The 23,382-nt window shown below is 47.6% G+C and overlaps 1 protein-coding gene across 1 annotated transcript; it reads right to left on the bottom strand.

The window, feature by feature from the left end:
* Window positions 1-2,471: 2,471 nt before the first annotated feature.
* Window positions 2,472-21,177, bottom strand: LOC120873958 (pancreatic lipase-related protein 2). Its single transcript, XM_040255159.1, has 12 exons — window positions 21,080-21,177; window positions 18,169-18,323; window positions 16,033-16,158; window positions 13,465-13,599; window positions 12,649-12,760; window positions 11,822-11,941; window positions 10,478-10,597; window positions 7,891-8,009; window positions 7,339-7,468; window positions 6,031-6,142; window positions 4,272-4,439; window positions 2,472-2,591 (listed from the first exon to the last, which is right to left on the bottom strand). The coding sequence occupies exons 1-12, from the start codon at window positions 21,126-21,128 to the stop codon at window positions 2,528-2,530; spliced, it is 1,410 nt and encodes a 469-aa protein (XP_040111093.1). The 5' UTR covers window positions 21,129-21,177; the 3' UTR covers window positions 2,472-2,527.
* Window positions 21,178-23,382: the final 2,205 nt, after the last annotated feature.

Raw genomic sequence — 23,382 nt, 5'->3', positions numbered from 1 at the left:
AGGAAGGAAAGCTGAAACCTGACCCTGACCAGGTGTGAGGTCAGGGAGGTGAGTCATCTGGGTAGCCCGGGGTTACAGCATCTGCAGAAACTTTGTAGGACCTGCGGCCAGGCTGCAGTTACAGGCCCTGTGAGTGGCTGCTCTAGGCCCTCCCACTGACTTTCTGGTTTTCTTCCAGGGAGAGGGATAAGTTGGGTGAAGCATCTTCCTGTGACAGAACAATCCAATTTTCTTTTTTCCTCTGGCCCTGCCCCATGGCATCTTGGATCTTAGTTCCCCAACCAGAGGATTAATTCTCACCCCTGCATTGGAAGCACAGTCTTAACACCGGATGGCCAGGGAAGTCCTCCAATTTCTTAGTATTATAGAATTCTTTAGAGTAAATATATTTTTAAAAAAGCTTAAAATCAACACAAAATTTGGACAATTCACAGAAAAAGAAACACAGAAGGCCATTAAACACTGAAAAAATATTCACTTTTCATTTATCACAAAACAATCACAAATTGCAGCAAAAGGAAAAGCACTTTCAGGTACCTAATAGACAAAAAGTTGACAATTTACCAAGCTGGTGAAGGTGCAAAACCCTCTCGTATTAGAACAAACCATATGGAATTATCAATATTTGACTTTTTTGGCTCCCAAGAGCAACAATTTCATACAGTTCAGCCTATCATGTTGTTGGTCAGCGTGTACAATGGAATGCAATTTGGCAACACTGATCAAAATAAACATCCTAAACATTTCTTGGACAAACTTATACCATGTTAGAATATCATAAAAGGATCATTGCATGAATATTCCTAATAGGAAAATTTTGTGTGTCCATCAGCAAAAACAACCACACCACATACATCCCTCGACAGACTCTGTGAAGCCACACAAAGAATGAAGATGCCCTTTTTGGACCATTAGAGAATAATATCCAAATTTACTGTTAGTGAGAAAAGCAAGGTGAGAACAATGTGTATTGTATGTTTCCATTTGTTTGAAAAGGGAAGTGACTAAAAAAGCTAAAGTACAAAAACTACAGACTGTTGTCCAGAATAAAAGCTACTTGGCTATAAGGCTAAAAGACCAACACTTGAGAGATTCAAAGCAAGAAGCAGGCAAAATCTTCATTCAGAATTATTTCTATGATCCTGGAACCAACAGAACTACTGTAAACAAGTTCCTGTCTCTTGATAACTAGAGGTTAACAGTAAAAAAAAAAAAAAAAAAGGCTGCAGCCCTGTTTTTGAATAATGCTTGGAGATCCAAGAAAAAAAAAATGCCAAGAGGTTTACAAAACGTTGGATGGCCAGAAAGATGAAAACATCTAAGAAGTAAATCAAAACTAGAAGAACAAGTACTTTGTATGTATAAGACTTATACTTATTCAGAGAATTTAATTTTTCTGAGAAAATTAGTAGGACACTTGTTGTTCAGCTGCTCTGCCATGTCGGGCTCTTAGTGATCCCTTGAACTGCAGCACACTAGGCTTCCCTGTCCTTCACCATCTCCCGGAGTTTATTCAAACTCCTGTCCATTGAATTGATGATGCCATCCAACCACCTTGTCCTCTGTTACCCCCTTTTCTCCTGCCCTCAATCTTTCCCAGCATCAGAGTCTTTTCCAATGAGTTGGCTTTTCACATCAGGTGGCTAAAGTATTGGAGACTCAGCTTCAGCATCAGTCCTTCTAATGAATATTCAGGACTGATTTCCTTTAGGATTGACTGGCTTGATCTCTGTGCTGTCCAAGGGACTCTCAAGAATCCTCTCCAGCACCACAATTCGAAAGCATCAGTTCTTCAGTGCTCAGCCTTCCTTATGGTTCAACTCTCACATCCATACGTGACTACTGGAAATACCATAGCTTTGACTAAGGGAAACTTCGTTGCTGTCTACGGTTGTCATAGCTTATAAATTCTATTTTTTTTTTAAAAAAGAGAGAGAGAGAGGGCTGGGATATGTGAGATAGGTGTGCAAACATTCTGTACAGAGACTATTTCAGGGAGAACTCGAGTTGTCTCTGGGAAGAGGAAGTGAGAGGCCCTAGGGCAAAGCTGGAAGGACAGGACCTTGGGTAAAAGCTCACTTCTGAATCGTTTGCATTTTGTGCGATGTTAGTGTAGTAGATTCTTTTAAAGCTCCTCTCCCTCCATGGTGGAGGCAGATTCCACCTAGACTACTCCCAGAGTCACTCATGCCACAAGCTGCTCTTGCATGGGGTCTGCTCTCTACCCCAGGGTACTGCAGGCTGAGTGGGCAACATGTGGAAGCAACGTTTTCAAGCAGGACAGAATTCCACTGTCTAAGGCTATAAAATCCATTAGGACAGACCTCACAATGTATCCTGGAAGAGAGAGATGGTGGAGGAGGCGGACCAGTAGAATGTTTTAGACATCATCTGTGGCCAAGTTGGCTCCAGTCCCCCCAAATCTTTTCTAAAATGTGACTCAGAACATGACAAATGTCAAACTAACAACATCAGAACAAGGCCATTGAAATTTTATTATCACAAAGATAAAAGGGGCACCACATTTTTAACAAGGGTAGAGGGTCTGTAATGCATCTTCTTGCACCGTGTTGTTGCTGCAAAAATTATACCTGTGGAGGAAGACATTTCTGGCATGAGGCTCTTTTGCTTGTTGAAAAGTGGCTTCAGGTGAGTAAACAGTTTTTGGCTAATCCGCTGGAATTCAGACCCCTTTGACTGAAAAGCTCTGCTACCCGAGGCAGAGTCCAAGTGATGCTCAGAAAGCAAACCCCCTCAAAGAATCTCCTCGCTTCCTTGGACTTTTAAAGAGCTGAGAGTGAGTCAGTGGTCAGACCCAGGATTTTCAAAACCCAAGGGGTTATCACCGAGCTCTCTTGTGCTATACAGCAGCTTCCCACTGATTATCTGTTTTACACATGGTAGTGTATAAATGTCAATGCTCCCCTCCCAATTCATCCCACCCTCCCTTTCTCCTCGCTGTGCCCACATGTCTGTTCTCTACATCTGTGTCTGTATTCCTGCCCTGCAAATATGTTCATCGGTACCATTTTTCTAGATTCCATATATGTGCATTGATGTATGATATTTGTGAAGACCTAGAGGGATGGGATGGGGCTTCCCAGGTGACACTAGTGGTAAAGAACTTGCCTGCTAATGCAGGACACATGGGAAACTTCCCACAGTTTGATCCCTAAGTTGGGGACCCCCTCTGGAAGAGGGTATGGCAACCCACTCCAGTAATTCTTGCCTGGAGAATCCCACGGACAGAGTAGCCTGGTGGGCTACAGTCCATAGGGTTGCACAGAGTCAATGAAGGGACTTAGCACATACGCACGGAGACTTGGGACCGGAGTGTGGGGTGGAGACTCGGGAGGGAGAGGGGTACAGGTACGCATATAGCAGAGTCACTGGGTTGTAGCAGAAACTAACACAACATTGTAAAGCAATTATACTCTAATCAAAAAATAAAATAGCAAAAGCAAAAAAAAAAACAAACAAAAAAACCCAGAGGGTTTTGAGCCTGGCAGTGATGATCCTCTTTTAAGGTGGACTTTTTTCTTTTCATATTTTTAGATACAGCTGGGTACTCTCCCAGCTCCTACCAGGTAAGGTTCTGTTCCCTCTGAATGAGAAGAGTTTGCCACTATGAGCTAGATCCAATACATGCCACAGTTTCCAAACAAAGCAATTTACATACCTAACTGCTCCCCAGCTGAAATTAACTCAGAGGTTTCCGCCAAGTACTGCCCAGGTGTCTTCCGTATTGTTTAAGATAAAAGAGTTTCATATTTGCCTGTTCCTTTTTTTCATGGGTCTACATGATTTTATTTTTCTTTTCTTTTTAAAAAAATTTATTTATTCTTAATTGAAGGATAATTGCTTTACAGTATTGTGTTGGTTTCTACCAAGCATCAACACGAATCAGCCCTTCTTGAACATGTGCCTAAATACTGATGCCTTGCTCCTGCCAACGTGAGTTTGGCTTAAGGAAATCATTTATTTTTCAAAAGTAAATTGATGGATAGATGGAGAGTTGAGATGAATAGTTGGGTAGATGAATGGATAGTTGGCTGGATGGCCAGAAGCATGAGACGACAGGTGTCTGGATAGATGGCTGGATAGATGAGTGGACACATAAGTGGATGAACAGAAAGGGCTGGATGCATCTATCAGTGGATAAATGCATAGATGCGTAGGTTGGTGATTGGATGGATGAATGGATGGACTGGTGAACAGACTGATAGCTAAATATAGAAAATAAAACTTTAGATGGAATAAAAGATACGCACTCAGTCCTATCTTCACCACCTTGCACTGTAATTCTGGAAGCCCCTAGTTTGGGCCGGAAGAGATTTATCACATTGTTGTTCCAAAGGAACTTGACCTTCTGGACTTTTCCAATATTGAGGTCCACATCAATGTCATGCATATGACTTGCATCTGGTTGGAGGGATCCTCTGAAAACATAGACATAAAATATTTTATCAGGTGTATATATAAATACATAGGTTGATAGCAATATATTGTTTCTCCAAACAACAGCCACTGTTGCTGATTTTCTGTAAATAAATTGTATAACTTCATACACATCCAGGGACTGGTAAATCACAAAGGTGTTTGTAAGCAATACAACTTTAAAAAATATTAGACTCTAGATTTCCACTGTGTTTTTCCCTGGGATTCCCAGGTGACACAGTGGTAAAAAGTCTGCCTACCAATGCAGGAGACTCAAGAGATGCGGGTTCGATCCCTGGGTCAGGAAGATTCCCTGGAGTAGGAGATGGCAACCCACTCCAGTATTCTTGCCTTGGAGGAGCTTGGCAGGCTACAGTCCATGGAGTCGCAAAGAGTTGGACATACCGAACGACTAAGCACATACACACAGTTTGTCCCTAGAGGGAAGTTAAATATTTGGGGTTGCATATTAACCCTGTTGGAGAAGGCAATGGCACCCCACTCCAGTACTCTTGCCTGGAAAATCCCATGGATGCAGGACCCTGGTGGGCTGTAGTTCATGGGGTCGCTAGGAGTCGGACACGACTGAGCGACTTCACTTTCACTTTTCACTTTCCTTCATTGGAGAAGGAAATGGCAGTCCACTCCAGTGTTCTTGCCTGGAGAATCCCAGGGATGGGGAGCCTGGTAGGCTACCGTCTATGGAGTCGCACAGAGTCGGACACGACTGAAGCAACTTAGCAGCAGCAGTAGCAGCATTAACCCTGTTGGTTTATTGTGGGACTAATTAATGCAATATCTTATATTCAAAGATGCCTGTGGGTCAGCTGAGGTCATTTGTTATCACCTCACATGTAGCACAGGAAGTAGTCAAAGAGCTTTAACATGAAAATTATTATGTAGAACTTAGTGCAGAAAACAATCTATTTTTACAGCATTGAAAGCGTGAAAGTGTTAGTTGCTCAGTCATGTCTGACTCTGTGACCCCATGGATTGTAGTCCACCAGGTTCCTCTATCCATGGAATTCTCCCAGCAAGAATCCTGCAGTGAGTTACCTTTCCCTTCTCCAGGGGAATCTTCCTGACCCAGGTCTCCTTACAGGCATATTCTTTATATGAGCCACCAGGGAAGCCCTTTTACAGCACTGTTACGCATTTGTCCAACATACATTCACCAAGCACCTCATATACACAGCGGAAGTAGGCACGGACGCTACTACAGCAATGAGAATTTGGCCTCAGGCTTCCTTGTGTGTATGTGTAGGGGATGAAGTGGTGAGGAGGGAGTTGCCACCCAAATGTGCCTGGCCTGAGGAGAATTGGATATTCATAAAACCTAAGTCAGGAAGCAACAAATGACAATTCAGAAGAAGTCCACATTTGTCTCATGTTAAATAGCGACTTCTCCCTCTTTTCACTCGTCTGTAAATGGGGTGATTGAACCAGATCCTAGACTTCCATCCAGCTTCGACATTTCAGGATTCAATGGTTCTGTATCATAGGTGGCTAGGTTTATAAAGCAGTTTATACCTAATCTCATATGAGTAATCTACCATGGAAAGTCTGGTCATTTCCCTTTACTATCAAACTTACTTGAAAATTTGATATTGTTTTGAGTTTCCATTACTTCCATACAAAGCAATTCTGATGGACCCCCTCACTTTCTTTGTTCCAGCCAGTGTGACGGATACCCTATATCTCCAACCTGTCCAAAGAAATGCAATCATTAAATTAACTCATCTTGTTGAAAAAAATGACCCTATGGAGGCAGTCTTGTTCCAAGCTGAGTCCTCTGTGGGTGAGGGGTAGGAGTGAATACACATGATGATTTTCTTCAGTGAGGGTTGGTGTCCTAAGATTCAGGTTGCTCTCCCTGGCCTCCCCCAACCGCCAGTCTTCTGGTATTAAAACGATGCTGCAGGGTCCATTCTTGAGCACATATTCTCATTCACACATGCAAGTATTTTTCCTAAGTAAATTCTGAGAAGAAGAATGACTGGGTTAAAGTCTTATGCATGTAAGACATTATAGAGACTGCCAAACTGTGATCTTTCATGACAAATATTGTGAAGATTACATGAAGTGTTTTATAAAGTGCTACATAACTTTTTAAAGTTTGAAACTCCTTTGAACAACAATTGTTCTTCATTAGGCTACCATTACTTATAACACATGAATCTTGATCATTTCACTATCTGGTATTTTTTAAATGAGAAGCTGGGCAAAACAACAAAAACACAACATGATTGTGTGTATGTAGGGGGACTGATATGACATAATTAGTGGGGAGACTTCTTGACTTACAGCGACTTTGCCTCACCTCACCTAAAGAAAATCAGTCCTGCATATTCATTGGAAGCACTGATACTGAAGCTGAAGCTGCAATACTTTGGCCACTTCATGCAAACAGCTGACTCATTGGAAAATACCTTGATGCTGGGAAAGATTGAGGGCAGGAGAAGAAGGGGAAGACAGAGAATGAGATGGTTGGATGGCATCACTAACTCAATGGACATGGGTTTGAGCAAACTCCGGGAGACAGAGAAGGACAGGGAAGCCTAGCAAGTTGCAGTCCATGCGGTCTCACAGAGTCGGACACGACTGAGCAACTGAACTGAACTGAACGCTCTTCTTCTGTTATGGATCCATCCTTCTGGCCACAGGGGTGAGTGAACTTGTAACCCAGCTTGGGCCAATCACTGTACTTTATTCCACTGACCGGGATTTTTGGTTAAAGGGTGAACTTGAGACCTAAGACAAATGCCATTCTACTGTCCTTCATTATAGCTTAAAATGGTTGGAGCTGAGTTTCTGTTAAATTGCTACTGAGGGTTCTATGAAGGCTGAAACACCTTTAAAATTATTTGCAAGAATTTTTAAATTCGTAAAATGGAAACTTACTTGTAAAGTTACCACTGCTCCCTGTGTTCAGGAAAAAGGTTTGGCCCACAGCACTGGTTTTCCCCTGGAATTGGTCAGCATAGTGCCCCATTTTGGGACATCCTCCCGCTGGACAAGGAAAACAGCCACCCTAGTGAAAGAAAACAGTTTGTCTGTGGGTCATAGGCCTTGGACTCATCACTCACTCTATCAGTCAATTCATCTTCTATTCCATCCATCCATCCATCCATCCCTCATCCATCTTCTCATCTACATATCTATCTTTCCATTCAGGTATCCATTCTGTGCCTGCTCCCCAGGACCCCACACTGATCCATGCATGCTTGCATCCATCTACCCATGCATGCATCCACTGGGAATTTTCCAGAATGAAAAGCTGGGGATATAGGGAAGGCCCAGTACAGTTCGGATCTGTGCTATTCCTCTCCTGTCCATCCTACACCTAGGAGGAAGGCTCTTCTCAGCCATGGAGTTACATCTCTACTCTGTTCCAAGTCACAGGGACAAAACCACCACCACCACCATCTTCCCTGGGCCCCTGATGTGCCTTACCTCCTGAAACTGTTCATAGGAGGCACATGGGTAGCCTAGGAAGCCATCAGGGTTGAGAATACTGCTTGAGTAGTACTTGTAGCTTCTTAAGTGACTGCATGCCACAAAGTCTTGGACTCCTGGGAAGACAAAGGCCACAGAGGCTCACAAGAGGCATTAAACTTTTGAAGCCGGAACCATTCTGACTGAGAGAGGAATCACCTCTGCATTTCACAGGTGGGTATCACTGCTTCTGAACACCTTGGCCACAGTTCAAAACTTCTATCATTGACCTTGACATACTTGGCAAGTAGAAAATTTGGGGGCTTGTTTGTAGTGGTGGTTGGCTGGAGTTGCTTTCTTCTCCCTGGTTCTGTCCATTTTCTGGGGAGGTCCTCCTCAGGGCTAGGCAAGTGTGAGGGAGTGAGAAGTTCTAACAAGCACCTTTATCTAATCCTCCAGGGCCTGGCATGAATTGTAAATGATTGATGAAAGCTTGGGGGCTTTGGAGGTGTGGCTAGCAATATATATATATATATATATAGCCTATATATATATATATATATATATATATATATATATATATATATAGGCTTCCCAGGTGGCTCCCTGCCAAGGAGGAGACCCAAGAAACACAGGTTTGACCCCTGGATCAGAAAGATCCCCTGGAGGAGGTAATGGCAATCCACTCCAGCATTCTTGCTTGGACAATTTCATGAACAGAGAAGGCTGGGAGGTTACAGTCCATGGAGTCACAGAAAGTCAGACAGAGAGTCAGATGTGACTGAGTATACATATACATATATATTTCACCTTTCACATGAAGCCAGCTTTTCTGTCTACTGTCTCAGGCTGAGAAATTTCCCCTTATTCCTCTAGGCACAAGGTAAAAGCAATAGACGGCAAGGTCACTGTGGCCTCTGACCACTCTCACTGCATTTTATTAATCACCTTTCTCTTTAAACCAAAGTCCTCTTGTTGAGGGAAATTGCTTTTTTTTCATCTCTCCAGCTATTAATACTTGGTACCAAACTTCCCATGGAGTGATCCACAGTGACCCTGGCCTACCTGGTGGCCACTTCTGAGAGGTCTGCTGGGCTTTATCCCTCAACACGGGGGGAAAGGAAGGTTGCACTTTGTGCTCGGGGAGAATTATCACCTCATATTGCCCCCAGTCCTGCGTGTCCCACACCAGCACTCATTACCAGACAACAGAACCTGTTTCGAACTTAATTGTTTCTTTCATCCAAAATTGCTACCCAGGGATTGCATAATAGAGGAGCAAGTGGATGTAATTGTTCCTCAGTGCCTGCGCCAGGGTGACCCGGTGTGCACACAATAGAAACTCGCTCCAGCGTCTAGGCTGTTCTCTCTCTCCCTGTCGTCTCTCTAATTAAACCTGGGCTCCTTTCTATTATGTGTGCCCAGCCTGCCACTGCTGGGAGATGGCAGCCCTCATTGTGACTCTGGTGTTCATTCTGGGAGCAGATCAGCAGAAGAGCACCCCCACCCACCCCACCAGGAGGTGCCTGGTGCTGAGTAGCTGCTGTTGCTGCTAAGTCGACTCTGTGCGACCCCATAGACTGCAGCCCACCAGGCTCCCCCGTCCCTGGGATTCTCCAGGCAAGAACACTGGAGTGGGTTGCCAGGTGCTAAGTAGAGGGGAGGTCAAAGGCTCCACCAACTGGCGATGGATGCTGGCTGTTGTCTTATCGACTCTGCTCTTTCACATGAAGTACAAGCAACATTAAGATGCCACAGGAGGCCGCTCAACTCAAGGTAATGAGTGGACTAGAGCTTGCTCTGGACCAGCACAGGGAACCGAGGAGCGGCCCGGAGGCCCGGGACACAGCCTTTGGCCTTGGGGAACTCCCAGCTTGGAAAAATAAAGACTGAAATGAGATGATCGCAGACTCAAAGTCTCCACTTTCAGGGAGGAGAGGGAAACCTGTTCTCACTGAAGTGGTGACAGGAACAGCCCAAAGCCAGAAAAAGGGCTGGCTGGCTGACAGCGATGGGGCTTCAGGCCACGTAACATTAGGGGCACTGAGCCTGATTTCTCAGATGAGCAGAGACACACACAAGGTTAGCCCCCTCTCCCAGGCCCCCAGCCTCTGCCTCCTCACACGCGCCTCCAAAACCCCAGGGCACGCCCTCCTCCTTCTCCCCATTGTCTTCTTGCCAGCTCACTTCCTTTCCGTTCCTAGCATCTGACAACAGCAAATGGCAAGAAAGTCAAAACCCTTTCACATCTTTGCTTCCACCCTGCAGTTCTCCAAGGGGCCGACCCTGGAGAGAGCATGGGAGCCAAAGCCAGAACTGGGTCCTAGCCGATGGGCAAGGGCAGCCCATGTCTCAGCATCCTGGTGCAGGGCGGGGGATGGCGCAGGCTGGGCATGCGGTTGGGCTTTGCAGCCAGAAAATGGGCTTCACTATAAGGCGGCCTTGGGCCAGTTTTATCACTTTTCTGAGCCAGTTTCCTTGTCTGTAAAATGGGGCTAACCAGAGTCACTATCTCAGGCCACTGTGGTGACAATGTCTGTCAACACCACACACCCTGCCTTCTCTCCAAGTGGAGCAGCTGGGCTCGCTTCTCTCATTCACGTACCTTGCCATATTCCATTTATATCTATGATGGTTGACAGGATGTTTTTCTGACATCCAGGCATTTCCTTTCCTCCATTTGGGTAGAAGTCCAGGTGGCCCACCTTTTGTCTTATTCCCAAACCTGAAACATTGGGAGCAGAGCTGAACACGGAGCGGAAGGAAGGCAGTCCCAGAGTCAGGTGATGGCTACAGACATTCAGCTCCTTCCAGCGGGAGCAAGAAACTGCTTGGCAAATGTTGTCCTCGGCCCGGCCACCCTGTCTCTGGCTCTGTAGAAAGTTCTCAGAGATAAGCACTTGGCAAGACAAGGGAGGAGAGAATGGAGCACAGGAGATGAGGGGAAAGATAGGTTCTGGGTGAGTGGGCACACGTTTATTTGTGTGTGTGTGTCTGTCTGTCTGTCTTGGAGAGACTCTGAACAACATGGATACTATTATCGGTGTCCTAATACCATTATGCACCAGAAGACACATGTCAGGGCTGGTGCAATTTTTATGACTTTACTCATTTAAAAATTTTGGTTTCTACATGATAGTGTTATGCTGAGACCACATAAATTATGTTGCTATATTGAGAACCAGAGCATAGTGGCTAGGTGGTTTGGATTTTGAAGCCCACAGGCCCATGATCACATTCTGGTTCTACTTACAGATCTGTGATCCTGGGCAAGCATTTGACCTTGTTGAGCCTCAGTTTCCTCAGCTATGAAATGGAAATAACAATACCCACTTTTCAGGGCAATGAAATCACAATGATTAATGAGTGAAGGTGTACAAAATGTTCAATGCAGCACATGGTAAATTCTCCATAAGTGATAGCATCATGAAAACATATTCTTCATTGGCACATTTCATGAGTGGTTTTGCAAGAAAATAGTGCAAAAAGAATGTTGATTTTAGAAGAATTAAGGGTGATATTTAATCTCTGACAAAGCAAACTTTAACCAAAGCTTTGCCATAAGAAGAAAAAAATTCAAAAATTCACTTTGCATTTTGCAAGTACAGGTCAAACATCAATAATAAATACATCTGCCACTCTCTATATTGGCAGACCAGGGAAGAATGTAGAGTTTGTAGACTGAGGGAGCCTCCCATGGCCTATAGATATCTGCTGTCCGACCAGGGGCCTCGGGTTGTTATCACTGGCACTGAACTGTTGGTTTGTGACTGACACCTATTTTGGCTAGTTGGTGCTCAAACTGTTTCCTGTGGCTACCTGTTTTGTGTACCACCCTGCGGTATGTGTGGGGGTTTGGGGGAGGGGGGCAGGGGTTGCACGCCTGGGCCTGGAACTGCTCCCGTCAGTTACAGCCTTGGTCCCTGAGAGGTGAGGTGAGGGGACTCACTCAGGAAAGGGATTATGGAGGCAGAATCCGTGTGAATCACATCCACAAACATGGCGTCGGACGGGTCCAGCCGAACCTCCTCGGGTGTGCCCTCGAAGCATGGCTGTGCCGGGTCCAGCCCTGAGAATGGGGAAGGGAGGTGGACCGGGAGGCCGCACTCTAAGACCAGCCAGGATCTAAACCCTGTACCCGCGAAATCCACGGAGACCCCTGGACAAAGGGTGCCACACCCCAGCAGTCACAGTTGGAAGGATTCAGAAGGCTGCCATGTGGCCTCTCCTTTCTTGGCCCATCCCCGCTCCTTGTTGTATAGGCTTCTTCTGATGTGTTAATGCTATTTTGGATTTTATTTGTCTACTTAGTTGTCTGTCTGCTGCACTAGACTATGAATTTCCTGAGGCATTGAGTGAAAAGTCGCTCAGTCTTTTCTGACTCTTTGCAACCCCATGGACTATCCAGTCCATGGAATTCTCCAGGCCAGAATACTGGAGCGGGTAGCCATTCCCTTCTCCAGGGATTTTCCCAGCCCAGGGATCGAACCCAGCTCTCCTGTATTGCAGGCAGATTCTTTACTAGCTGAGCCACCAGGGAAGCCCTTCCTGAGGCAGGGGCCGTGACAATTTCATCTTCAAATAAGAAGCTGAGGCTGGAAGAAGCGGGGCACCCAGGACTCGAAGACCTACATCTAGTGCTGGTGCTGCCCAAAGTGCCTGTTCCCCCTGAACTTGGAACGTGGGGATAATAACAACAATCCCCCCTGGCTGGGTTACCCTCCCTCTTCCCCCCTCCCATCTCCTACCCCATCCTACATCACCCTGCATCCCTACCTGTGATCCTGCCCACTTGGCCCCCCAGCCTCCTGCCGGCCTCCGCTGCCAGTTGTGCACCCAGGCTGTGGCCAATGAGATGCACGTTCTCCGGGCCATAGCCCAGCTCGGTCTGCAGAGGGGTGGAGCGTCAGTTACCAGAGGAATGAGTAGAGAGATGTGCTAGCTCTAGGGGAGCGGGGATGGGGACAGGACCCGGCCTGGAAGCTTGGGAGGAATAACCTCTGGCTCCAGGCCGCCACCTAGGACCGCGTGACTTGGCCTCCCGCTGGCCACAGTCTGCAGGTCCCGGGGTCCGGCTGGCTTGTGAGGCACTGGTGCTGACCAGCAACCACCGTGTCATCTGCAGGCCACCTTGGCCAGGACTGGCTGTGCGCACGGTGAAGTCCCATCCATACCCCACCATGGGCCTCCCTCCTGGACTCCCGCATAGGGGCCAGTTCAGAGCGTAGTTCATGGCCTTCCGGAAGGCTGTAAGGGACCTTCCCTAAGGATGAAGACTCTGCTGGGCTAAGAGCTGCCGGGCAGTCCAGCTCACTCTCCAATTCCCAGACCAACCTTCAAGGAAGGCTTATCTCAAAAAGGAAAACCGAGGCTCAAAGAGGCTAGTCTTCCCCGGGCCTCACAGCTAGGGATCTTCAGGACAGCCAGGGAGGGAAGTTTGCAGGTTCCTGAAGCGAAGGCCTTCCTTGACTCCTGGCTTCCAAGCTCTGCCTGACCCCATGGGTCCCCAGGCTGCCTCTGGGTGTCCTGGGGTGCTGACCTGGCCCCCTCCCTGCCCCCTCCCCACAGCATGTGTCCCGGGCAGGGGTTTACCGACAGCCCTTGTACGAAGAACGCTATCTCGGCTCCCACGACCCGAGTGTTGTGGACGGCCTGGGTGTATTCTGTCCACGCCCCATGTTCCCAGTCCACACAGATGCAGTTCACCTTCTCTACTTTAAACATTTTCTGGGGAAGAGAAACCAGTTTATTAACAGCCACCGGCTGCACACTCCAGAGACAGGAATTCCCATCTATCAAGCACCTAGCTTGTTTGTGTCAAGGCTTTAATATTCCTCACTTTTGTTCTGGTCCTCACCACAGCCCTATGAATTGGGAATATACTTATTCCCACTTAGCAGATGTGGAAACTGAGGACTGGAACAAAGTGATCTGTCTAAGGCCTTACAGAAGGTCATTGACACAACCATGTCAGGAAGATGACTTACTAGGTCAGGGATTAGCAAGCTGCTCCCTGAGTGACAAATCCACCTGCTTTTATGCCTGTGTGTGCTCAGTCACTTAGTCGCGTCCTACTCTTTGCCACACCGTGGACTGTAACCACCCAGCCACCTCTGTCCATGGGATTCTCCAGGCAAGAATATTGCAGTGGGTTGTCATTTCCTTCTCTGAGGGATCTTCCTGACCCAGGGATTGAACTCATGTCTCTTGTCTGCATTGTCAGATGGATTCTTTACCACCACACCACCTGGGAAGCCCAAGAGTTTTATTGCAAACAGTCACATCCGTTTGTTTACCTACTGTCCACCCCTGCTTCATAGCCACAAGAGAAACCATATGAACTACAATCATGCGACCCACAAATGCTGCAGTATTTATTACCTGCTCTTCTATGGGAAAGTTTGCAGACTCTTATACTAGATAGTTGAAGCCACAGAGAGGCTGCTTTCATATTCCCAACAATGCTTTGTATTGAGGGAGAAGTCTGATAAGATGAAATTTAGACAGAGGTAGGCTATCACTCTACCGCACACACGCATCTTTTGTGCCATGTGGTATTATCCAAGCACAGATACTGGTCCCTTCAGAGGAAAGAGAAACAACTTCCCTGGTGGTGCAGTGGCTAAGAACCACCCCCCTGACAATGCAGGGGACCGGGGTTCAATCCCTCATCAGGGAAGATCCCACATGCTGTGGGACCATTAAGCTGGTGGGCTACACTCCTGAGCCCACGCTCTACAACAAGAGGAGCCACAGCAATGAGAAGCCCGTACACAGCAGTGAAGACCCAGCCCAGCCAAATAAATAAATAACAGAAAGTGAAGTCGCTCAGTCGTGTCCGACTCTTTGTGACCCCGTGGTGGACTATAGCCTACCAGGCTCCTCTGTCTATGGAATTTTCCAGGCAAGAGTACAGGAGTGGGTTGCCATTGCCTTCTCCAGAGGATCTTCCCGACCCGGAGACTGAACCCAGGTCTCCCAAATTGCAGGCAGATGCTTTACCATCTGAGCCAGCAGGGAAGCCCAAATAACAGAAAAGGTAACACTATTTCCTTTGTTCACTCGGGGAGGCCTCCATTTCATAGAGGAAATGAACACCATTTCCTTTGTTCATTATTGTTCATTGAGGTTGGGAAGAGCTGGCTGGTGGTTAGGATGACATGGTGGATCGCATGCACCAGGCTCTCCAATTTCCAGGCCTACACAGCCTGATGGGCCTCAGGAGACACTTGTGAACATCCAGCCCAAGGGGAGCAGAGACCCTTGAGAAGGAGCTGCTCAGGTCCATCCCAGTGCAGCCGAAGCCTCTAAGAGCCATGCGCGGGCACCTCCTACAAGCTAAAGTTGTAGACACATGGAGTTGTGGTATCTTGAACATGGAAGACCTGGTTTTGCATTCCACCTCTGGATTCAACTTTGAGCAAGTACCGAATTTTGGGGGGGCCTTAATTTCCTCATCTATAGAGTGAGAACCATAACTGTACCTACCTCACAGCTAGGCTGGGAGGGTTAAACAGGATAAGGACTGACTGTGGAATGATTAGCACAATGCCAGAGTCACAGTAACTGTTCAGGAACTGGATGGTATGAATAATAATTCATTACCAATATTCATGATCGCTTTAAAGTTGCACTGCCCAGTACCATGGCCACTAGCCACTCGTGGCTCTTCACAATTGATTACAAAGAAATAAAATTTTAAATTCAGTTCTTTAGTCACATTAGCCGCATGTCAGTTTCTCGATAAGCCCAGGTGGCCAGGGGCTCCTGATTTGGGCAGCACAGATATAGAAAATTTCCATCATCACAGAAACTTCTACTGGATAGCAGTGCTGTAGGGGATAATGCATTTTTTATGCCACAAAGGGGTTTTTGCAGAAACCATCAGAGACAAATGCCAAGTAGTTGGCTGTCATCTCCACCTCTGGGACTTTTTGATTGGACTCTGGGTCTTTTCAGCATCATAAGGAGATGTTTGGCTGGAGATTGGTAAGTTGGGAGAACTTGAGGGTGGGTGCCTCTGAGAATCTGAGTTTTCATCGGTGGTTTTAGGAAGAACCTGTCTTTCCCTGGAGGTCATTCTTTCCCAGCCTTCGGGGCTACAGTGTTTGACTCTGTTGGTGGCGTTTGCCTCACCAGATGAGGAGGGTGGGTGCCTACCTTGCACATGTCAGTAGGCCAGCCTGAATCCCCATCATCTATAAAGCCGTGGATGACGAAGCGTGTCTTGCGGTCCAGTTGGAAGTTTGAAGCCTTGACAGTGGCTAGGTCAGTGATATTGATCCGCTGGTTAAATGAGAAAATATGAATTTAAATGTTGGCCTTTCCAAGCCACAGGCCCTTTAGAGCCCATTCCCGTAAGACTGAGGTCACATGTTCAACTCTCATGAACCTGGGTAAGTCTAGAAAAGGAGTCCCTGACCTATTTGGGTTTGAGGATAGAATTCAGAACATCCAAGTTTACGGATTTTTATATACTGAAATACAGTGTTTTTTTTTAACTGATGAGCAACAAACCACAGTAGTCTTAGCCATTCTCTGTCACCAACAGAAGTCACAGGTATTTTCATTTAATATTATAGTTGTTTTAGATGGTTTAAAATATCATTTGTACTCATTACTATTTAAAATGACTGAAGTTATTAGACCAACCCTTAGACCTTGTTATTTAGCAAGATAATAAAGCAGCTAATTATTACCATATACTAGCTTTGGTAGGCTGCAGTCCATAGGGTCGCAAAGAGTCGGACACGACTGAGCGACTTCACTTTCACTTTTTACTTTCTTACGTTGGAGAAGGAAATGGCAACCCACTCCAGTGTTCTCGCCTGGAGAATCCTGGGGGGCTGCCATCTATGGGGTCGCACAGAGTCGGATACGACTGAAGCAAGTTAGCAGCAGCAGTAGCAGCAGCAGCTTATTTTACCATATCCCACATTAATCTTTTTAAATGTTCTGATAACTGTTTTCCAATATAGTTAGTATCCTTTGTGAAGTGAAAATTGCTCAGTCGTGTCCAACTTTTTGTGATCCCATGGACTGTAGCCTGCCAGGTTCCTTTGTCCATGGAATTCTCTAGGCAAGAGTACTAGAATGGGTAGCCATTCCCTTCTCCAAAGAATCTTCCCGATCCAGGAATTCAACCTGGATCTCCTGCATTGCAGGCGGATTCTTTACCGTCTGAATCACAGGGAAGATGACTCCTTTGTATCCAATGCATTTTATTTTATGTATTTAAAGCCCTTCTGCTCCATGAACCTGTATCTCCCGTCATGCCTGCTGCTTTAAGCCCAGGGGTTCCTCAGCTTTTCTCTCCCAGGACCTCTTTGGCTATCTGCAGACATCTACCATTCCCTTTCAGGATTTTTTTTTTTTTTTTGCATAAATTTCATTTTTTTTTAATCTACTTTTTTTTGTAATGGGGACTCTGAGTGCCGGGTTTTTTACTTAGACTCTCACAGTAGGTGACCCTGGGGACCTATATCCAGACACCGTGCTATCTCAAACTTGGTTTGGGGCCAGAGCTGTGAGCTGCTTGAGTTCTGAGCAAGCTAATTTTTAAAATCTTAATTTTACAATTTTTTTTCCATGCAAGTGCTTATTGCACAATCGGGTATATTGCCTTAGGAAAGTCATTCCCTGATGGGTCAAGTCCATACATCCTGATGTGCTAGAATGACTGTCATGATCTTACCCTTTCAGGAGCTCCAGTCTCATTCTCTATTTTTTAAAAAAAAAACTTTTATTGGAGTAGAGTTATTTTACATGAGCACCTGGAGTAAGCTTGCTGGTCTTCACCTGGCAACCTTTTTGGAAACTGAAGATTGCTCCGAGGGTCCCCAACTTTTCTCCTTTGTCATTAAATGTCCCCTGCTTCCCTTCTAGCTCCTAAGGAAGGATTTCTGTCTCCCGGTCCCCATCCTCTGAGGGGCTTCGCTCCCTCTACTTCTTGGTGCAGAAAGAAACCAGACCCTCCCAGGGACACAAAGGCCTGGGTTTCTCCATAAAAGCTACTCATACCCACTTTCTCCCCTGAACAAGGTTCTAATCCTAGGAAGTCTTGAAGTTCTGTGCACAGATGTGTGAATATGTCAGTTTCCAGGTTGGGCATCCATAGATTTCATCAGATCCCTAGAGTTCAGACAGTTCTAACTTTATCACTGGTGAGGAAGCACCTTCTGGAAAGTTCCAAGGCCATGAATTATTCCTTAGGCAAGCACATGAAGGCTCCAGTGTGGGTGCCCGAATCCTCTCCCACCCCACCACCACTATACGGCCATTTTACGCCCCTCTTACTTGGTAGTTATTTGGGTTCTCATTTGTATATAGAAGAAAGTGAGCGTCGATGTCCTCAGGGGACCAGGGAAATAACTTTAAAGGCCGCTGAAGGGTTCCAGTCCATGGTTTTTCATCAGAAAAGCAGCCAAAAGGTTCATAGCAAATCTCCTTTCCTGGGGCAGGAAGAGGAACAAACAGGACCCTGGTGAGGTTCTAAGAAGGAGCAATGTCATCTCAGCTGCTTTCGAGGACCCTTCAGGGCACAGCCCAGGGCTGACCAAGGCTAATCTCATCTTCATCTTTGCTGTCAGTGTTCCTCAAACTTTTGGGTAATAAGAACCACCTAGATGCTGGGGGTGAATGAACATATACACGCTCCCTGGCCCCTCACTCAGAGATTCTGATTTGGACGGCTTGGGGTGGGGCCCTGGAAACAGCATATTTAATAAGTGCCCCTGTTCATCAGGCAAGTTGGGGAACTGCTGAAAAATCTGGGAATCTTTGGCCCTGAAACTACCTCTTCCAGGAAACTCCCAGATAGCCCTTTCTAGCCACTCATCCACCATCAAGTATTTATCAAGTGCCTATGAATGCCTGTGGCACAAAGATGCTACGTGATGAGTCTTGATGTCTCCCTTATATCCGGCACAGGCCGTGCACACAGTAGGCATGCTTGGGCATTTGTTCAATCTACATGTCTTCATGTCATCCCTTAATGCACCTTTTCCCCTCAAGTCATTCTCTACCATTTCAGATTTCCCTGCTGTTCTTTGAAAAGGCAAATGCCCTAAGAACAGAGAGAATTTATTTTCACAACATACTGTATAGAGTAGACGCTCCATACATGCAACTGATGACTCAAATAACCTCATCTAAATCTGAAAGTCCTTTCTGCAGTCCATGAGACATTTTCACAGTTATGTCACCCCTGGTATGACCAAGGGTGACATAATTTCAAATCTAGAGGATTACAGTGGATTTTTTCTCTTAGACTTCCTCAACTGATGGTGTCAAATGTTGGTCATTCATTCAAAAACTGGTTATAGTTAATACTTGTTGTTTGCAATATACCAGATACCACACCAGCACTTTATCAGTATTAGCCAAACGGCCCTATGATCAAAGAATTTACCTCTGTTTGAAAGACGAGGAACCCAGGGCACAGAAAGACAAAGGAAGCTCCCCAAGGTCACAGCCAGTGGTGGACCCATGATTTGAACCCCAGAAACTTAACTGGGAATAAAGGCAGGAGCTGGGGTGTGTGTGAAAGTGTGAGAGTATTAGTCACTCAGTCGTGTCTGACTCTTTGCGACCCCCTGGACTATAGCCCACCAAACTCCTCTGTCCATGGAATTCTCCAGGCAAGAGTACTGGAGTGGGTCGCCATTTCCTTCTCCAGGGGATCTTCCTAACCGAGGGATCGAACCTGCGTCTCCTACATTGCAGGGGAATTCTTTACTGCCTGAGCCACCAGAGAAGCCCAGGAGCTGGGGAGCCACTAAGACAAATCAGATCCAAACCCTGCCCTGAGGGAGGAAACGCAACTGGGAAGGAGTAGTGATGGTGCTGGGTACACTGTGGGAAGAGAGGACAGTCCTGCTCGAGGGGCCACAGGAAACTAAAGCAATCTTTGCTTCAGGTGATAAAGATGGGGGCTTCGAGGCCAGGTGATGACACCTGGGCTGTTGCGTGGATGGTGGGGAAGTGCTGGGGATGCTGAGCTGGCCAGTGGGGTAGGCAGGGCTGTGCTCCCGAAGGTGTTTTAAGGAGCCAAGTATAAGAGGCTGAGAGACAGCAGAGCCTGGAGTGTGGCGGCTGTGGGCCTGGAGAGGGGGTGGGCGTTCTGCCCTCTGAGGGGAGTTAAGGCAAAAGTAGGGAGCTGGAGGTGAGGGTGATGGCTGAGTGTGGTTTGGCACAAGTGAGTTTGAGGAGTGGGGGATGACCCTGGTGGAGCTGCCTGGAACTTGAGGGGGCTAAGGGGGTGTTGGAGGGGACTAGGCAAGGGGGTGATCCTGAGGAAGAGAAAGATGAGGAGGGTGTCTGGGAGTGACCTTTGGGAATGCCCGCCCCTAGGGCAGCAGGAAGCAGCAGAGCAGTGGAGGAGACCACGAGGGGTCCAGAAGGCTGGAGGAATAGCCAGATCCCACCCAGGACTCTGCTGTCAGGGGCCGGGTCTTGCTGCAAGGCCAGGGTGGAATTCTAGAGAGGTAAGAAAGGGCTGGAGACAAGCCGAGGAGACAAGGGGCAAGAGTCTGGCTGCAGAAGAAAGCCGTCAAAAGGAGTGGAGGAGACCACGTCCGCCTTTGGCGAGAGTGTGCTCAGCAGGGTTTGGGGGCCTGAGCCAGGCAGTGAGGGGTTCTGACTGATAGGAGAGGAGGTGCAAAGATGGGACAGCTTGGGAAAGAGAGCACCTGGGAGGCTCCCCTGCAAGGAGGTGGGGAGATGGGAATAAGCAGGTTGGGGCTCGAGGGGCCTTTGGGAGGTTTTAGGACAAGTAAAAACTTGGGGTTCTGCATCTCCCCCGGGCAGGAGGTGGGCCAGGACGGGAGTTCTCAGGGGGACACATCCATCCCTTTCAGTCTGCAGAAGAGCCCTTGTCCACACCCAGGGACTGAGGGTACTGGGGGCCTGCGAAGGACCGCCTCCCCCGCCCCCAGCACTGTCCACCTTCCCCAGCGGCCTGCCACCTCTGTCACCTGCTCCAGACACTGGAGAAATGGGACCAAGCTGGATGATGCTGGGTCATCTGTGTTGAGCCGGCTGCCCTGTGTTTGCCATAGAGTCAAACTCCCTGAATGGTACTGATGGTTTTATCAAGAAACAAGGATACCGTTATTAAGATAATGGTGACAATGATGCCTCTTGTCTGTCTCAGCCCAAGCAAGGCCAGCCCAGGATGGTCACCAAGGGGTGGTGACCACATCCTCACCTCTGACTGTGGCCAGCAGAAGAAGACCGATGGTCCAGGAGGGCAGCATCTGCGTGGATGAAGCCAGAGATGTGCACGGACACCCAGATGCATGGGCAGGAGGCTGGTGAACACGGTAAGTGTCCCTCAGTACCCTCGGGGCCCTCCCCAGGAACCCTGAAGCCTCCCCACACAGGGAGGCGGGTAGCACCCCTCTCGGATCCGGGACTCAGCCTCAGCACCCCTCTTCTGGGCCAGGTCCCTCTGGCAGCCCCAGCCCCTCCCACTCTCCCTACCCTCACAGGGCAAGTGATTTACCATGTGGCCCCAGGGCTTCCAGGCACAGCCCAGCAGGTTGGTCACTGCTTTTTATAACCAGGCTTGATCCTTTGGATTCCTCAGGAAAGGACCCGAGGGTGGGGCCGGGGGGTGTGGGGGGTGGGCTGGGGCGGCGAGGTAGGGTGGGGGAAGCGGGGGCAGACAGCGCTCTGCACATGCCTGCTGTGAACCTAGGTTATCATAAACACACAAAGCCAGCTCAACCAGGGGAGCAGGACTGTTTATGAAGTGAGATTCGAGGAAAGGGAAACTGACTTTGTGGGATCTCAAAGGGCTCTGTTAACCTGAATTCATGGGTACAGTTGCCCAAAGGTTGTGCTCCCCTAGGGATAACAGGGAAATGCCAAGCTGCAGGGCTTCCTGTTCAAAAATCCCTAGGGAAACAGGAACCCCAGACTCAATCTCATTGCCCTGCAGACCCTGGCAGAGCCATGCAGGAGTGGGCGGCTTATGAAGACAGCCCTTGGTTACTTTGGTGGTAGAGTGGGCAGGGAGCATCCTTCTAGAGAACCCGGACAGGGTTATAAAAGCCCTGCAGTTGGAGGCACTCAAAAGAGTAAAATAAACACTGTTCAAATGCAGCTTTGTTTGGAAACAGTATCGTCTAAGACCCAGAGATAAGATTGGAGGTGTTTTCTTTCCTTCAGGGCCAAGAGGAGATCCTGGGTGAATAGCCAGGTGCCGTCCCACTGTTTTAAAAATTGACATATAATTTAGATGCTCCAAAGTGCATAAATTCTATGTTTAAAAACTCAAGTATAGTTTAATGAACTTTGACACATGTATGAAGATGAAACGAAGTGTTAGTCGTTCAGTTGCGTCCAACTCTTTGCCACCCCATGGACTGTACCCTGCCAGGCTCCTTTGTCCACGGAATTCTCCGGGCAAGAATACTGGAGTAGGTGGCTGTTTCCGACTCCAGGGGATCTTCCTGACCCAGGAATTGAACCTGAGTCTCCTGCACTGCAGGCAGATTCTTTGCCATCTGAGCTACCAGGGAACAAATGTATATGCACCAGATTGAAAAACATTTCTGGCAGCCAGAAGTATCTTGGGATCCCTCTACCACCACTCCCATAACCATGCGCCTGACAGATCCTAGGTGAGCCATAAGCACTTGTTGGATGAAAGAATAGGACAGTGGAAGCTAACGGTGAGCTGAATGCATTCCAGATCTTTCCTGCCTTCTCCTTCCTGCTCTGTGCCCTAGAAGCTATCTCAATGGACAGCATCTCTGCACCACTTGCCCTTGACCTTCTGATTGGCTTCCATCAATGGGAAGGAGGTGGGCGGAGGGAGAGTTTGGGGTATTTCTTCCCCAGGCTCGCTCCCTTCTGTGTGGGATCCCATGATGGCTGCCCCTCTCTCCTGCCAGCTTCAGCTCCTCAAGCAGCTCATCATCTGGCCCCCAGTTCCTTCTAGACTCTCATGATACCTCCCTCCGGCTAAGCTTCAGACTTTGGGAAAGTAGAAGCTTCCAGGGGCTGCTAATCCCTGGGTGATTTAGCTTCCCTAGTGGATTCCCTTGACCCTGTCCACAACTCTGTAAACAGTCCTTCTGATCAGCCCTTGGAGTGGCTGTCTCTTGCCACTGAGGCCCTGGAAGGTGTGCCTAGCCACTGGACCTCGCCTGAAAGGAGCCAGTCCTGGTCCCAGTCTCAGAGGCCCGTGGTCCTTCTGGGGGCTTAGCTGGGTCTTAGGCACTGTCCCTTCCCGACTCTCTATTCTTGACGACCTTTCCATCCTCATTAGGAAAGTTTGGGATTGTGTAGTTCTTTGGTTTCACCATCCACACTAATAGCAGCCAAGCCTTTCTGTGACTAGATTTAGTTTTTGACAAAGGTTTAGTGAAACATGTTCAGATAATCCCTGGGTCCCATCCTCCATGCTCCTGGTTCCAGCTACAGTTTGGTCAAAGAATCCAGGAAATCTTCTCCCCAAAGGGACCCGTGGTGTTTCGTCTGGTCAATAGCCAAAGAGAGGGC

Source organism: Oryx dammah, unplaced genomic scaffold (assembly GCF_014754425.2).
Source record: "Oryx dammah isolate SB20612 unplaced genomic scaffold, SCBI_Odam_1.1 HiC_scaffold_14, whole genome shotgun sequence".
NCBI lineage: Eukaryota > Metazoa > Chordata > Mammalia > Artiodactyla > Bovidae > Oryx > Oryx dammah.
This window is presented reverse-complemented; position numbering and strand designations above follow the sequence as displayed.